At 41.1% G+C, this 18,345-nt stretch overlaps 1 protein-coding gene across 1 annotated transcript in view; it reads left to right on the top strand.

Annotated features, from left to right (window-relative positions):
- Window positions 1-18,345, top strand: part of LOC122814448 — a gene marked incomplete at its 5' end in the record, with an annotated part of 380,650 nt that overhangs the window by 51,580 nt on the left and 310,725 nt on the right. Inside the window, one exon of the mRNA XM_044087028.1 lies at window positions 9,430-9,765. Coding sequence (XP_043942963.1) covers window positions 9,430-9,765 — 336 coding nt within the window. The remainder of the gene's footprint in view (window positions 1-9,429; window positions 9,766-18,345) is intronic.

Genomic DNA, 18,345 nt, shown 5'->3' with positions numbered 1-18,345 from the left:
CTTTTATGCCCAAGGTGGTATATGAGTCGTTCCCAAATCAGTCTATTAATTTTCCTTCCTTTTGTTTATTCCCCACATTCTGCCATTGAGAAGGTTCTTCACACCTTGGATTTGTATAGACAGCTCCGATATTATTTGGATAAAACTAAAGTTATTCACAAATCTGAATACAGCTTTTTGTTTCCTTTCATCTCAGAACTTTGGGTCTGGCTGTTTCTACACAAACCATGTCCTCCTGGATTTGTAAGGCCGTGTCTTTTTGTTATTCTTTTCATGGAAAATCTATTTCCTCATCAGTAAAGACACAATCTACTAGGGCATCGGCCTCCTCTGGGGCTTCTTTCATGAGTCTGGATAATGATTTCCTCTTGGTTGCTACTTGGTCCCCTGTTCATACTTTCAATAAGCATTACAAGTTGTATGTTATTTCCAGGGCCAGGGCAGGCTTTGCCAGGGCTATCCTGCATGGTTTTGTAAATGCCTCTTCTGTACCTTCCTCTTGCACTCCTGTACTCTTTTTGACAATCTCAGTGACCATTCCTTAACCTACCTGATCAGGGAAAAAAATGATGTCCCCCATTCTATCACATATAAAACAATTAGATACAATAGAGACTTCGACCCAGAATTATTCCAAAATGAAATCAAAGCCTGTAATTGGACCCCCTTAAATCTACCTCTCACTGAGGCAGTTAACTACTTTAACTCCAAATTTCTAGCAATCCTTGACCACCACACTCCAAAGCGGAACATAAGAATTAGAGCCAAACCTGCCCCTTGGCTGTCCAAAAACACCAGACAAAACATGCTACTCAGAAACAAAGCTTGGGCCAAATGGAGAAGTACTAAAAGTACTTCAGATCACCTCACTTATAAACAGTTGAGAAATAGAACAAAACTAGCTATTCTCTTAGACAAGAAACAATTCTACATGAACACTCAAACCAAATACCAAAATAACCCACAAAAATTTTGGGCAAGTATCAATAGACTACTTCACCCAGGTCAAACCAAAACTCCAAACCCTACAGGCAGTCAAAGAGAAAATCCTAGACATGCAGCAAATGCCTTTAATACCTACTTCACAGAAACTATATAAGCACTAGCTAACCAACTTTCACCTGATATTACATTCCCTCCAAACACAAATAAGACCTTAGCCCCTATATTTCAATTACAACCTGTCCCCACTCGAGATATCTGTAGACTTTTCCAAAAACTTAAACCTTGCACTCCATCAGCAGACCAGTTACCAGCAGAATATTTGGAGACAGCTGCCAAAGCTATAGCCTACCCAATTTCCATCCTCATTAACAGAACTATTGCTGAGGGAGAAATCCCTACTATCTGTAAAATCTCTCACATCATTCCACTCCATAAAGGAGGGAACTCTAATGACCACTCTAACTATCGCCCGATAGCTCTATTATCCCCACTGGCAAAAATAATGGAAAAATGCATTCAAAAGCAATTACTTAACCATCTAACTCAATACAAATTGCTAGCTGATTGCCAACATGGTTTCAGGCCACACCACAGTACTACAACTACCCTACTGTCTTTCTGCAACTCCAATAACCAAAACAGAAATAACAACATCCTCACATCAGATCTCTTTATAGATCTGTCTAAAGCTTTCGATATGGTTAATCACCAGCTATTAATAAACATTCTTACACACCTCTCATTCGATACTCAGGCTATAAACTGGTTCAGAGCCTATCTTACTAACCGACAGCAAGCAGTCCTATGGGATAATCGACTATCCTCCCTACTGCCTGTCACCCTAGGAGTCCCTCAGGGCTCTATTTTAGGTACACTCCTCTTCTCAATTTTCATTAATGACTTACACTTGGCTATCCCGCAAACTACATGTTTACAATATGCTGATGACTCGACAATTTTATGCTCAGCTAAGACCTCATCTGATCTTTTACTAAAAACTCAAGAAGCATTTAATAAAGTTGAGTCTTGGTTTCTTCAACGCTGTCTTCTACTTAACCCCCAAAAAACGAAGCTCCTACTATTTTCACCAACCCAAAAGCACACCCTTACTGATTTCACTGTCCTATCAAAAAATGGTACTCACATACAACCTGACTTAACAACAAAACTATTAGGGGTTACTATTGAGAACCACCTTACTTTCAATGAGCATATCAACAATACTGTAAATATAGTCAACAAAAAAATGGGTGCCCTCTTCAGAATTAAGCCATTCCTCCCTCCTTTAGCTAAAACAAGTATCGCCCACTCCCACCTTATCTCCTCACTTCTATATGCTTCTACTATCTATACTCACCTTTCGAAAAGCAATCTCGCTAAACTGGTTAAATCTTATAATAGCATTGCTAGATTTGCCACTGGACGACCATTTAGAACACACCATTGCCAGAATCTATCTCAACTAGGCTGGCTTGAATTTCAAAATCTACTTGAGTTTAACCAAATTACATTGGCCCACAAAATACTTTACCAATCAAAGAAGACCCCAAGTCTATCTACCCTTATTACTCCCTACCTGAATCTTAACTCCCTGCGCTCCTCAAATAAACTACTCATCTCCTCCAGCAAATCCAACAACAGAGCAGGCGATGCTCTCTTCTCTAATGTACTTGGGAAAAAATGGAACCTTCTTCCTCCTGATCTCCCCCCTCTATTTCCTCTCTAACTTCAAACCAAAACTTAAAATATACCTAAAAAAACACTGGCTTTGCCCTAGTTGTAATCCTGACTAACTTCTGCCTTAAGCAGTTTATGTTATACCCACTTTTTTTTTTTTTATCTTTCAACTTCAGACTTCTGTGTCGGTGAAATCCTTAATAAACTCAGTCTTTCGAATTTTTTAGATAATTAGATTTCTCAAAGTCTACTCTTGCTGCTATTTTTTTTTTCCACAAAATATATGAACAAGGGTCTTTTTTATAATATAACTCCTAGTTTTTTATAATATAACTCCTAGTTCTTCTTTTTTCTCTTTCTTTCTTTTTCTTTTCCTTGCTTTCTACTTATTTAAGGTTTGAATAATGTTAAAAAAGACTTCTCTTATTTTTGTCAATGTTATGCTTAGATGTTTAAGTTAGTATTAACAAATTGTACAAATTGGAGCTTATCTCCCTGGGCCTCTACTGAAAATGGATATTCATCCAGTTGGACTAGCCCGGTTAACAAATGTAAAATAAATAAATAAAAGAACATTTCAGCAGTGATTATGGAAGGACATAGAACTATCTTACCATAACAGCAGATGTCCTCTTCACTGTTGCAGTATTCTTTCCCTTCCTACTACCCCCTCTGTTCTAACTCCAGCCTTGTCCTTGTCTTGCCCTTCTGACCAAGGGGCTCATCTCCTTCTGGGTGCACATGTTGTCCTTGTCCCAGTGGGCATTCTGCTTCTGGGGCATTTTCAGTTCTGAGTGTGTGCATTCGTACGTCACCTTTATGCCCTACTCCTTGTGTGGGGAGCATACATGTGACGTACGATCCTGTAAGAACTAAGACTTTGGTTTACTGCCCAGAATTGGGCTTTCCTTGGCATGAGATCCTTTATGTAAAGAATACTGCAGCAGTGAATAGAAGTTCATCTACTGTTATGGTTAGATTTTACACAACTGTACTTTCTTATTGGATGCTGGGACTAAGTCACTGCACAACTGTTGCAGTGTTTGCATTCACTGATGTTCACATTGTAGAATCAAGTTTTGTATTTGGCAGCCCTACTTAACCTATTGGGCCTGATTCCAAAAGACTTGCTCTCAGTGTAAGTGACTTTCCCTGTATAAGTCTGTCCTGATTCGAAAAGACTTGTCCTCCATGTATGTAACTTACTTTGGTGTAAGGCCTATTTATAACCAGGCTTACATTGGGGATCAGATTCCAAAAGATCTGCTCTCGGACTAAGTAACTTAATTCAGTGTAAGGCCCATCTCTATAAACAGCCCTAGACAAGTCTTTTGGAGTCTGGCCCATAGTGTATGATGGCATAACCTAATCCATGTCACTTTCCTTTACTGTCATGACCCTGGATATAGCCTAGCCACCATGGTTCCTGCTCAGTTCTGTATAATGAACAGATACAGGTCTGCCTAGGGGACAATGCCCACATTTTACCTTGCAGCAGAAAACTTCTTCCTTCTAAGAATATACAAGGATATACATTTTGAGCCTCAAGAGCAGGGTCAGTCCACCCAGGCATTCTACTTGTATTTTTTATGAGAGTGAAGCTATTACATTAGCAGTATGTCCTAGTAGTTCTCAGCGTGCTAATAAAACTGACTGTTGTAGCCTTGTGCCCCCCCCAGCTAGTGCAGTAATCCTAACTGTCCAATAGATAGTATACATTTAATTCAGATCCCTGTGACTAAATTAACCATCAATCAGCCCTCTCAGTGCTTTCTGCCTTAGTTGGTATCACTTGGAGGCCCACCTGTTTATTTGCATCTCTATATGTTCCCCTTCATTGCTAATGTATCTCCCTACTCTAATCTGTGCACAAACTGGTTACTAATCAGCAAGTCAATGTGAAGACACACTCCCACCCTTAATAAAGTTTGCTGTCTCTTCTCTCCTTCACTTACCAGGTAGTTTGAATTCTTTGTTTCCCCCTCTGAGACCTTCACTGATGGTTTCCCACTGATTGCCTTTCTGGTTTCTTTGCATTCCACCTGGTTTACACCCCTTGTGCTATCTCCCTCCCCCAATACTAAGTCTATATTAGAATCCTGCTGAGCACGGAGCCATCTTTAAATTTCTAGTCTCCCACCAGGACACAAGTGCTCTTCAGCAATTGCATTCTGCTTGCTGGTAAGCCATTAGACGTCAGGAATTTGTTTAAAGTTTTCAGATTTGTAAAGTAATTCTTACTTTTTACTCTTGTCTTGGTGGGCTCTGACCCACTCCGTTCGCCCTCGCTAACACTCAGGCTCTCTCTGCTCCCCTGCCCTGTCCCCTATTCCCTCCCACCCCCTCTACCTCTACATTTATAGTAATCACAGCCACACACCCACAGCTCACCCTCACATCACCACCACCAATCACAGCTCCTCAAGTCAGATCACATTATACCACACCAACTTGCTCCACACAAAATACTCCAAAACACTCTCATTCCCATTAGGCATTTTTACATCACCCACACTACTTACACATCCACATATAGTGCAACCCTATAATTCCTATTCAGACCCCCACCTAGTACCATCTTAAACTTTATAATCATGACTATCATACAACTAAGTCTAGTCTGTCTTCTTATAACTTGTGGTGTTATAAAGAATGATCATTCTAGCAATATCCCTAAACTTAGTAGCACAACACTACATTATGCACTCTCATATAGAGACACCAAACATTATAATAACATCTGCCCACAATTGTTCAAGAGCTACATAACAGACCAATTCAGAACTAAATACATATGCTCTCATTCCTACTCCAAAAAAAACAATACTTTTTCACACTCCTCACCAAACACCAACATCTGTATCACCATTTTAACACCAGGCTCACCATAAGTGGGGATATCCACCCCAACCCAGGCCCAAATCCATCCTGTCCAACAGAAACTGCTCCAACACAAATGTTAGAACATAACACCCCCACTATCTTCATCCCTGGGCAAATCAACAACAGCAGCAAAACCAACCATTTTTAAGGTTAAATATTAATATTAGAAGTTTCAAAAGTAAAATACCTGAACTCCAGGCCACAATAGCACACTACACCCAAGACATAGTTGCTTTAACAGAAACCTGGCTAAATAAAAACATAGCTAACTCAGAAGTTCTCCCTACCGGCTACAATATCATTAGACAAGACAGACCACTTCGTAAAGGGGGTGGAACTGCCTTACTGTAAAAGTTCAACTTAACTGTCCGTCAATTACCAAACTCCTATCCCTCCCCTAATAATTGGGACATACTTATCTCACAACTTCAACTTCACCTTAAAAAGGTCATCACCACAATTGTGATCTATATTCCACCTGGTAATACACCTGCTAGCCTTGAAGACTTCTTATCCTGGTGTTCTTCCACATACTCACAAGAAACCCTTATTCTGGGAGATTTTAAGCTAGATTGGTTCACCTGCATATCAGAACCACCAAGTAATCTAATAAATCTCCATGGCTACCAGCAGCTAGTCCAAATTCCAACTAGATGTGATAAAAAATCTAAAAGGGAATCCATCCTTGGCTGGGTCCTAACTAACAACCCCACATTGTACCCCCACGCAGGCAGTCTCCCAGACACCTTAAGTGACCACAACATAATATACTTTATACATAGTAGAACAAGCATATGCAAAACCACTAACTATATTGTATATCCACTAGAAACACAAAAAAATTCTCTCCTGAGGTCCTCAATACTTTACTCTGTAACTGTGACTGGACCCCCCTAAAAACCCTCCCACTTGACCAGGCTGTAGCATATTTCAACAAAACATTTATACAACACCTAGACACTGTCACTCCATTGTGCAAAATCAAGGTTAGAACCTCTACAAACCCCTGGCTCAGTAAAGAAACCAAACAAATCCTCAAGTCCAGAGACACTGCCTGGCTTTACTATCAAAAAACAAAGAAACACAAAGTCTAACTAAGTACCAAGAACTGAGCAACTATGCAAACAAATGCATTAGGCTGGACAAAAAATCTTACTGCATGACATTACAAACTAAATACCAACACAACCCCCCCCAATATTTTGGGAAAATGTAAATCAGCTACTAAAACTCACCCAAAAGGCTACTCCCAAACCAACCACCCCTGACACTAAAGTTCCCATCGAAACACAATTCAACTCCCACTTTGTGAACTCAATTCTATCCTTAGTATCACAGGACAGTTCCTTCCTCACTACCCCCCCCAACACAAATAACACTAATACAAGCTTTACCCTCAAAACAGTTTCCACCACTTCAATCAAAAGCATGCTCTCCTATCTAAAAACCTCATCAACAGCAGCCGACCTACTCCCCAGCTACTTCTTGAAACTCACACAGATGCTATTGCTATCCCAATCTCCACCCTTATAAATAGATCAGTTGTTGAAAACTATGTGCCCAAACTCTGGAAAATATCCTATGTTACACCCATACATAAAGGTGGGACATCCACTGAACTTAATAACTACAGACTCATTGCTTTACTCTCCCCCCGACCAAAATCCTAGAAAAATGCATCCATACCCAGATGCTAAAATATCTCCTAGACAGCAACATCCTGTCACCTACTCAGCATGGTTTCAGACCTGCCCATAGTACCACTACAGCTCTCCTCTGCTTCACAGACACAGTAAGCCATCTCAAAAATGAAGGAAGGTCTGCAGGTGTCAACTCTTTTTTTGGATATGTCCAAAGCATTTGACACAGTCTCGCACCAAACCCTGTTAAACAAACTAAACCAATATCACCTATCAAATTCCACTCTTACCTGGTTCCAAAGCTATTTAACTGACAGGTACCAAGCTGTGAAATGAGAAAATTATCTCTCTCTCCTCAGCTGCCCATAACTATAGGAGTCCCACAGGGTTCTATCTTAGGACCACTACTATTCACAATCTTCACAAATTACCTCCATACCTCCACACAGCATGCATCTATCATTCAGTATGCAGATGACACTACCTTAATCTGTGCTGCACAAAACATTCCCACCCTCCTGCAAAAAACTCATCTAGCATTCTCTGATGTTGAAAACTACCTAACCAAAGCCCAACTTATTCTCAATCCAAAGAAAACTCAGCTTATGATTATAACCAGTTCTAACAAAAGCACTAAGTCAGTTCACTATCTACTCCACAAATGCTATACCAATCGCTCCAGTGGCACAGGCTAAGCTATTGGGAATAACCATAGACTCCCACCTAAAATTTGATAGTCATCTCAACTTAATTGTTAAAAAAGTACATGCCAAACTGTGATCACTCTACCGTATCAAACCATTTCTTACCAACAACACAAGATCAGCCATTGCTCGCTCCCAACTTCTATCCACCCTACTCTATGCATCTCCCATTCTGACTAATCTCAACAAAACTGAACTAAGCAAAATGGAAGCCTGCTATAACAGAATTGCCCACTTTGCTGCAAATAGCTCATATAGAACTCATCACTGTACTGCTTTAAGATGGCTCCACTGGCTTGAACTGCCCAACCTCCTAACCTACAATCCGCTCTGCCTCTGTTATTCTATCTATTATTTCCCCAATAAGTGTCCTGCCGCAAAAACCTAGTACAGCATGACTCAGCCAAAAGGCCTCTTAGATCATCAAGCAAACTGCTACTAGAAGTCACCAACAGCTACAATAGCTTTGGAGATGCACTATATAGTAGTTCAGTAGCTAAAAAAATGGAACTCTGTCCCCATTAGCATTTAAAACACATCATCCAAAGCCTCCTTTAAAGACCTCATCAGGCAACATCTCAAGCAAAGTTGGCAGTGCCATGATTGCTCCCCAGGCTAGTGAAAGTGGGTAAGGTACACATACTAAATCTAGAGTACTTGATTAAGATTGAAAACTATTCTCACAAACACTGGCTAATCAACAATGTATGTACTGTACCTGTGTATTTTGTATGTATTCTACCTATGTTCCAAATTTCAGCTGTACGCCACAAATCTATTAAGTACCTTTATTTTTAAATTAATATTTTTTTGGTTGTTCTCTCCACTGTAACTGTTGATGTGCTTCATACCACTGTAAAAACATGTATTTTGTAATTTGTGTGTATACTGATCATGTCTAAATGTATCTGTAAGTTTTCTATGTGGAGTTTTTCTCCCCAGGCCTCTACTGAAAAAGGGCCTTTTCGGTTCAGTCAGACACCCCCGGTTAACAAATGCAAAATAAATATGGCCTGTTTGCTCACCATAGTTCCTAAAATCAGTTTAATCATCAGAGACTACCAGGTTTCAGTAAAAGAAGTCAGGTTGGTATAGAGATAGACAAATAGTGTGGGGCTTACCTTATACTTTATTCAGATCCAGCTTCACCTCTGTCTGAACACACAGCTGTTGCATTACACTAATTCTTGGTATAGGTCATCTAGGTACATGAGTATCACTCCTCCAGAGAGCATTACGGTGGCTTCACATTTCTCCCTTCTAGCCTCAGTGATGTGTTTTTACTTTCATAGTTCATGGGTTCATAGGTAAATGCTAGGCTACCAGTCTGCAGACTTTTATAAGCCTAGCCAATAACTAGAGGTCAGAGTCAAACCCTTTACCTTGTATCTGTGAGATAAAGACCTAACCATTAAGACAAACCCTCCCCTTAACCATGTCACTAGTTTTGCTCCTCTGTTTCAAGGAGCTTGACTTTATTCATTCTGTCATGCAAGGTAAATATGTGGACATAACTGGTATTGTGTTATGATAATGTGTAGCAAGTTAGCTTGTTCTTATCTGTATTACTCTTTTCACAGGAACATGCTGTTAATTTGGAAAAATACATCGCAGAAGAGTTTGTAAAACTGCACCAGTTTCTCCATGACAAGGAACAAAAACTCATTCAACAACTTAAAAGCAAAGTATCAGAAGTTCAGAGAGAGATAGAAGAAAATCTTGAATGCATTAAAACTGGCATTACAGAAATCCACTCAGCAGTATCTGATACTAACTTTGAAATCAAAACAGAAGTAGAGGTTCTGGAAGTTCTGGAAGAGAGAAATGATGACACAGATGATCTGACATCCACTGAGGAATCAGTTTCTGGTGACACATCAGAACATGGAAAACACAAACCTAATGGAGTTCTATCAGTAAGTCCACCTTTGATTTTGCTATTGCATATCTTTCATTTTGGAAAGTGAAAACTTGTGTTTGCAGCTGACAGAAACATTTCAGATAATAACGTCCCAGCAGTCTAAATTATATGCAGTAATGTGCTTATTTTTTAATTACTTTTGTTTTTGTTTTCTTAATTTGTTCTGTTCATTTCCCAGAAACTGATCCATGGCTTTACATCTACGTAAAATGGGTCTATATTGTATATTCAAAGCTTCAAAATTTCGAACTTTATATGTTCGACAACATATGAGCTAAACCTCATATGTTCGACAACATATGAGCTAAACCTGAAACTTCGAATATATAATAAAAAAGTAAAAACAAAAAAAAAAAAAAAACCTCCCTTAATGCTCTGAACAGAATCCCTCCCTACTTAAATATACCAACTCCAAGACCGCACTTCAGTGCAGAAAAGGGAAATTTTCGCATTCTGAGCGTATGGAGCCATTGCCTTTCACCTTCGAAATTTTCAAAGTTCGATCATATGGTGTCGACCATATGACATTCAAACTTTGAAATGTTCAGCAATTTAATAGGGACCCGGCAAAACTTGTCAACTCCCAACATATTGAAATACACATGCTAGTACTAGAAAAACAACAAAATTAATTTCCTAACATGTCAAAACAAACTCCTTGAGTAGAAAAAAATGAAATGTCTCACCCTGTACTAACTATGAGATCTATGGAAAATCTTGATGAGTGGATGGGAAATAGGAAATTCACCCTGGGGATAACTTCTGTGGCTCTGCTCAACAAGGGCACAGGAAAATAACCTTCTTGGGTGGCAAAAGCTAGGGAACCTTGTTGGCTTGGCTTACTTAGGCCCATGGGCTGATAGCCTAGTACCTAACTATGAATAATTGATTTTTGAAACTTAATCTTAGAATTTGGTAAAATTTGTACATTTTTAATCACTGAATTATGAGATATTGATTTTGTCAGGTTTAGCGGTTTTAATCATTAAGGTGACTAGTTTATGAACAGGCTTAACCAGGGAAGGAGGTACCAGGGGAATAGTGCATGCATGAAAAAAGCTATATTTGTAAGGACCAAGTCAAGAATATTAGTGGGTTTTATAATCTGTTCCAGGGAGCTTTTGTTATGAAACAAAGAACTTATGAATGTATCCTACATTTGAGGTACAGGTTCATGAGTAGTTAAAGTGGGTCTATATTATATGAGCGAATCGCACCAATTGTGAATGCTCATAATATCAAACGTACTGGACCTCGAAGTGGTTTTTCTAAGATTGCAGCACAGTGAAGAATGGAATATTTGCCCTTTCCTCACTGTAGTGCGATCTCACAGTTGGAATATATATTTAGTGGCACAGCCCCCCACAATAGGAAGTTCAAGGTCTGGTACATTAGATATTATGAACATTTGCAATTTGTGCGATTCACTCATATGCTATAGATCCGTTAAAGTCTCCCAAAAAAGTTTTTGTTTATAAGTAGTTCATTGATTACATTTAAGAACCTTGCATAATTATCAGGAGACATAGAGAGAGAGTCCTGTAACAGGCTGTAACATAATAGCTGTGTTTATGGGTCCCTGGAAATCTATCTAGAGGTGATGTGGTCCCTAACAAATATGGAGATGCCATCACAGTTGCCAATGACTCTGAAGACATAGTAGATGCAAAACCTAGCTATGCACAGAGTGCTTTCTTAACATGGAGGTGCTTCAAATGCAGGAGGGCCCCAATGCTGGGCAACTTGTTGTTGAGACTTCTTGCATTAACCAGAGCCACCATAATGTGATCCTGTTTTGGATTTGCTATATTAGTTATGTCGGCATGTCCTCAGCTGGACTCTGCCTAAAAAGGCAATATGGCTGTAGCAAAGCTTTAGCCAGTATGTTAAAAGCTGGGAACAACAGCTGCAGGCTGTCCATGGCAGAGCATGTAGGACTGTCTAGCATCTCATCTCATGTTGACACATATTGGATCTGGTACCAAATATTTAGCCAATTGTTGATGCTACTTATGTTGTCTTTGTACATAGTCATCATTCTTGGGAAGGAAGGAAGAATTCCTCTCAGGACCGGAATCTTCCTTGCATTTGTGATTTGCATGGAGTGTTCTGACATGCTTCTCTGCATATCCCTCAGAGTTTTGCATACCAAGTCATTCACTCCCACATAGTCACATTTGCCAAGTGAAAGTACCTTAAGGTCTCTTGAGGCATTAGAGATCTTGGCATCTGAAAGACAATTCTCCATCACCCTGTCTTTGTCCAGAGAGGACAGATGGGAGTCATCAATTGCTAAAACATTTTTATTTATAGAGTAGTCTGGTGTACTCCATCTGAAATTATGTAAATCCTGGCGACTCTCTGTTAGAAGTATGCCAGAAGATGATGTGGTGTTAAATTTTCACTGAGACCTAGTCTTCATGGATCTGGGAGGCTTTGGCAGTAATTTTTTTACAGCTATAGTGGAGACGTTTTACAGTAGGTTAGTGTAGATTGTTTTGGAATGTGTGATACCCACCATCTGTGCCCTTTTGTGGGAGTGAGGCCTCCTTGTTAGTTAAATGCTTGCATCTCTCAAAAACATAATGTCTTATTATATACTAATTAAAGTTCATTATCTGTGAGCAGCATGCAGATGTTCATCGTGTTTCACTGTTGCAGTCATTACACTTGGGTTATCCTGCTAGCAGGCTACCCACAGTCAGCCAGAATTCCAAAGTCTTGGTCCGGCGTCAGTTGCTGTCGCTTCTTCCCTGACTTCAGTGCACCAGGGGTATATAAGATGCAGCCGTCGCCATTTTCTTCAGTCTTCCTTGCCGCACGGTGCCTGAAGCAAAAGCAGTTCGCAAGTGCTGGTTGGCTGACTCCTGAGATTTTCGAAATCGAATTTCAGAACCGAAGTCTTCAATAAAGCTAAGTAACCAGTTGGGGAAACTTCTTCTTGCTCCAGACCGATGTCAGTAAAAGTTAACAATTGTATTTCTTGTGGGAAGCAAATACCTCATAAGGACTTCCACTGTATTCCTTGCCTAGGCCCTGATCACGACGTTACTAGTTGTCAGTTTTGTGCTAGATTCAACAAATGCACTATTAACCGTCGGTTTGATTTTTGCATTGCATTACTTTGGCCGTAGGTTTAACTACATAATGCCGTCGGAACAACCGACGACCGCAATTCATAAAAAGTGCAAAGACAAGGAAAAGGACACGCATCCGAGGTCCAAAACCGACGAAGAAGCCTCTTCTAGGCCAGTCGTTGGTTCGCCGGTTCTCAGCGAGGCGCTTTTGCAGCTCCTGACACCCGCTACCTCAGAGCCACAGGCCGCCTCCGACTCCCACGAGAAGACAACTAGGCCTCTGGAAACTCAAGGTATTGGGCCTATGGAAACTATTCCCTCAGATGGGTCCAGAGCTGCTGAGCAGGCATCGGCTTCTGAGGGTGTTTTCAGACCTTCACAGCTTACAATAAACTCAACTACAGCAGCAAAGGCAAAGTCTAAAACCTTATTATAGACAAAGAAACAAGTACAGCATTCTCCTGGACAGTCATCCATGCCTAAGAAACAGATGCTCAAAATGGCCGAAGACCTAATTACTTTGATCAGGGGTTCCCATCCCCCTCCCGATAAACAGCCTAGGCAAGATACAGACTATGAATCCTCTGACCAGGTTTCAGTTTCCTCTGATTCCTCTTCTGACCAGGGATACTCTCTTCCTAGTAGATAAAATTAGCAGTTCAATAACAATCCAACAGACCAAGCATGTAATCCAGCAAGACGTTAGAAGAAGATACTCTCTTCCTCCCTATGAGGATTCTGATGCTGAAGAGTCTATCCCTTCAGCCTCTCCTCCTGACGATTACTCTTTTGGGGAAACTTTGCACACCATGATGGAGCATTTCCATTGGGAAAGCCAGGATTATTCAGAATCAAAGAAAAGGCTCAGAGATTTTCTTTTATTGCCTCAACACAGGCCCCTTGCTATACCCCCTGTGTTAGATATTGTTGATGATGTTTTTTCTGAATCTAGCTTGTCTCCTGATTCTTTACCCCCAGCACCGCTCAAGCCAGATAGGTACTATAGAGTCCCAGACTCTCATAAGTTTCTTTATAAAATCCCTGCTTCTGACCCAGAAACAATTTCTCAGGATCCCAAAGGGGTAAAGGCTTCCACTGCAAAAAACCCAGTCCCCTCAGACAGGGATTCCAGAGCGCTGGATAGATGGGGGAAAAAAGTTTACACTTCTGCTACTTTAACAGTAAGGGCTTTGAACCGCCAGTTTCACATGCTGAAATACCAGCAATACCTAATGTCTCTGTTAAAACAGAAAATGACTACAAGCTCAGAATGCCCTGACAATAAGGAAATGCAGGATTTATTACATGCAGCTGAACAAGTGGGAAAACATACTCTGCAATGTGGTTTTGATTCATTAGAGGCTTCCTGAAGAGCCGCCGTTACAGGATCTGTCATTCAAAGGCATGCCTGGCTTAAAGAACAAAGTTTACCTGATCATGTTAAAGCCTAATTACTGGATTCTCCTTTACAGCATGATACTTTGTTTGGTGTTAAGGCAGAAGAGGTATTAAAGAAAATGGAGGATAAGGCAAAATCAATGCAGACAGTAAAGGATTTCTTACAGGTACAGCCACCTAGGTTTAGCAGGAATTGGCCTTCTAATAATTGATCCTTTCCAGTGTCAGACAGGCCTCAAACAGGCAGATACAGACCCCCAAGAGGTAGATCTCAGCCACAAGGCTCCTACAGGCCAAGACAATGGGGTGCTTCAACCCCCAAAGGAGGAGAAGACAAGTCACAACCTTATAGGAAACAGTCCCAATGACTTCCCTTTTCAAAAGCCACTTACCTTTTGGCAGCACCCTTAGGGAGGAAGCTAGCACTTTTCTCTCAAAATTGGCACATTATCACCCAGGACAAATGGGTACTGAATATTGTCTCTCATGGCTATCGGTTCCACTTTCACACCCTACCAAAGTTAAAAGGAATGCCAGACCTGCCACAAAATCAATGGGCAGAGGCACAAAAACAGATTACAGCTCTCATGGATATGAGAGCTATTCAAAAAGTACCACAGCAAGAACAAGGACAAGGATTTTACTCAAGACTTTTCTTGGTTCCCAGAAAGGACAAAGCCTGGAGACCCATACTGGATTGGTCTGTTCTAAATACTTTCCTGGATGTTCCAAAATTCAAAATGTTGACACTGCAACAACTTCTACCCATGTTGGGCAAGAAGGCTTGGCTTGTTACTTTGGACCTCAAAGAGGCATACTTGCATGTCCCAATCAGACAAAATTGCAGAGGATACCTTAGATTCATAGCTGGCACAATGCATTGCCAATTCTCTGGACTGCCCTTTGGCTTATCTACTGCACCCAGGGTCTTTACAAAATGCCTGGCACCAGTGATTGCATTTTGCAGACAAAAAGGAATTCAAATGTATCCCTATTTGGACGACTGCCTTATTCAAGCAGAGAGCAAGGACATTCTTGTAAAGCATCTGGCGTTTGTAAAAAGATTACTAGTTGGCCTAGGATACGCAGTAAATGAAAAGTCGTCAAAACTAGTGCCCTCTCAAGAGATAATATTCCTGGGTGCAAGCTTGAATACAACTACCCAGATGGCTTATCTCACGCCAGACAAGCAAAGGCAACTGACTCATTACTTTCAAATGATGGTAACAAAAACCCAGCTACCTGCAAGAAAAATTCTGCAGGCTTTGGGGTTCATGGCATCCTGCATCCTACTAATTCCATATGCAAAACTGCATATGAGGAAGTTACAATGGTACCTAAAAAGTGTTTGGACTCAACATTGCCATAGCCTGGAAGCAATAATAACTCTAATTCCCTGCCTGCAACAGGAGTTTCGATGGTAGGGAATGGCATGTCACCTCAACAAGGGACAGCCTTTCACTTTACCCACATCCAGGCAGACACTGACAACAGATGCATCGGATTATGCCTGGGGGGCACACATGGCAGGAAAATGTATTCAGGGCAAGTGGTCCGCAGAACAAATGCATCTACACATCAATCAAAAAGAGATGCTAGCTGTACAGAATGTCCTGACAGCTTTCAAGGACTTACTGCATCCAGGACAACTATTGCTAAAGACGGACAGCACCACAGTTGTGTGGTACATAAACAAGCAAGGGGGAATGCACTCATACCCCCTTTGCAGACAAGCTATGACTTTGTGGAACACAGCACTGATCTATCAAGTTCATCTGCAAGCACAATTCCTGCCAGGAAAGAAAAATACTCTGACAGATGATGTAAGCAGAAACCTCATGGATGCGCACAAGTGGAAACTAAATCCACAGGTCTTCAGCATGATAACAAAGAAATGGGGGTGTCCAGACATAGATCTTTTTGCCTCCCCTCTCAACTGCCAACTACAAAAATTCTGCACAAGGACTTACCACCCACAAGCATGGAAAGTGGATGCCCTCTCATTCAACTGGAAAACCCTAAAAGTTTATGCCTTTCCACCACTGCCTCTCCTTTCCATGGTACTCCTAAAAATCAGACAAGAGAGGCAAAAAATGATCCCGATTGTCCCAGACTGGGCACGCCAGCACTGGTACCCAATCTTAAAAAACTTGGCTCAAGGCCCAGCCTGGACTTTACCTCAAATACCTCAACTTCTGACTAAACAAAACAATCAGATCCTGCACAGCCAACTCAGAACCTTAAATCTGGCTGCATGGCAGATAACATAGACAGTCAGACCACACCTCTCTCTAAAGCTGTTATGGATGTTGTTCTGGAGGCCAGGAGGCCCAGCACCAGGAAATCTTATGCAGACAAATGGAAGAGATTCTGCACCTGGAACCAGGCACAAGGCTTTGACCCACTTGTACCAAATATCCCTCAGATTTTACAATACTTAACTGAGATGTTGGACAAAGGCCTATCCTTTTCATCTATTAAGATCCACGCCTCTGCCATTTCAGCTCATTATAACACGGAGCCTCCTATCTTCTCTCATTTACTACTAAGACAGTACCTCAGAGGGGCTAAAAACATAAGACCTCCCCGGAGAGCACCTATACCTACTTGGGACCTCAGCTTTGTCTTGGAAAAACTCACTTTACCTCCCTTTGAACCAGCCAATACAGCTGATATAAAATTTTTATCATGGAAAACTGCTCTGCTCCTAGCAGTAACTTCTGCACGAAGAGTCTCAGAGCTACAGGCATTAATGGCAGTGGAACCTTTTATCATCTTTCATCAAGACAGGGTTTCTCTAAGGACAAACCCAACATTTATGCCAAAGGTGGTATCCAGTGTGGCTCTCAACCAAACCATTCATTTGCCAACATTCTATCCAAATCCCCAGAATAAAGGGGAGAGACTTCTGCACACTTTGGACATACACAGGCAGTTACGCTTCTACTTGGACAAAACAAAAGCATTCAGAAAAACTAAGCAACTGTTTGTAGCATATGCTGCAGGATCACAAGGAAAGGCTATCTCAAAGCAGACTATTTCAAAGTGGATAGCACACTGTATTCATTTCTGCTACGCACAACATGGAAAGCCAGTGCCTGCCAACATAAGACCACATTCTACCAGGGCAGCAGCCACTTTAGCAGCCTTCCTCAGAGGAGTACCAACCAAGGACATTTTGGAAGCTGCAATTTGGAGTTCAGTGCACACTTTTACCAAGCATTACCACTTGCCTCTCTATTCTAAATCCAGAACAGGCTTCACCACTGCAGTTCTGCAGGGCCTCATAGCCACTCCTAATCCAATTTAGACCCAGCCACCCTACCTCAGCTTTGGGATTCTACCGAAGTGTAATGACTGCAACAGTGAAACACGATGAACATACTACAGTTGTGTACCTACCATAAATGTAGATGTTCGAGTGTATTCACTGTTGCAGTCCAGGTTACCCACCCTCCATCCCCACTTTCTTTGCTGAAACGTATCTATACCTTTCTCTCCTATACAACCTCTGTGGTGTATTTGCTTGTAGCTGAAGGTATTGTTATATTTGTCTGTATGTTTTTATTAGCAATATTTATTGCCTTCCTATTTGGGGGCACCTGACATCTGGGGCAAGAAAAACTGAAGAAAATGGCGTTGGCTGCATCTTATATACCCCTGGTGCACTGACATCAGGAAAGAAGCAACAGCAACCGACGCCGGACCAAGACTTTGGAATTCTGGCCGACTGTGGGTAGCCTGCCAGCAGGATAACCCAAGTGTAATGACTGCAACAGTGAATACACTCGAACATCTACATTTATGGCAGGTACACAACCGTACTTTACCGTACCGCTTAAGGATACCCAGTGCTGTGAGACTTGCAACAGAAGAAAGACCAGCTGTCCGACCTTCTGTATTAGTCCAGTGGTTTGCAGAATTTCTTGAAATACACAGAGTGTTATATTCAATTAAATGAGATGGTTACTGGACTTACTTATTGTGTTAAGTAAGCTGAGAAGTTGATAACCATATCCTATAAATCCCAAATTAACCACTTCCTTCAGAAGGAAATCAGTTTTAGTGTGTAACTTAATGAAGGTATCCATCAAAATATT

The sequence above is a fragment of the Protopterus annectens genome, chromosome 10.part0 (assembly GCF_019279795.1).
Source record: "Protopterus annectens isolate FY-2018-M chromosome 10.part0, PAN1.0, whole genome shotgun sequence".
Lineage (NCBI taxonomy): Eukaryota > Metazoa > Chordata > Ceratodontiformes > Protopteridae > Protopterus > Protopterus annectens.
The sequence above is the reverse complement of the archived record's forward strand: the minus strand, read 5'-3'. Positions and strand labels throughout refer to the sequence as shown.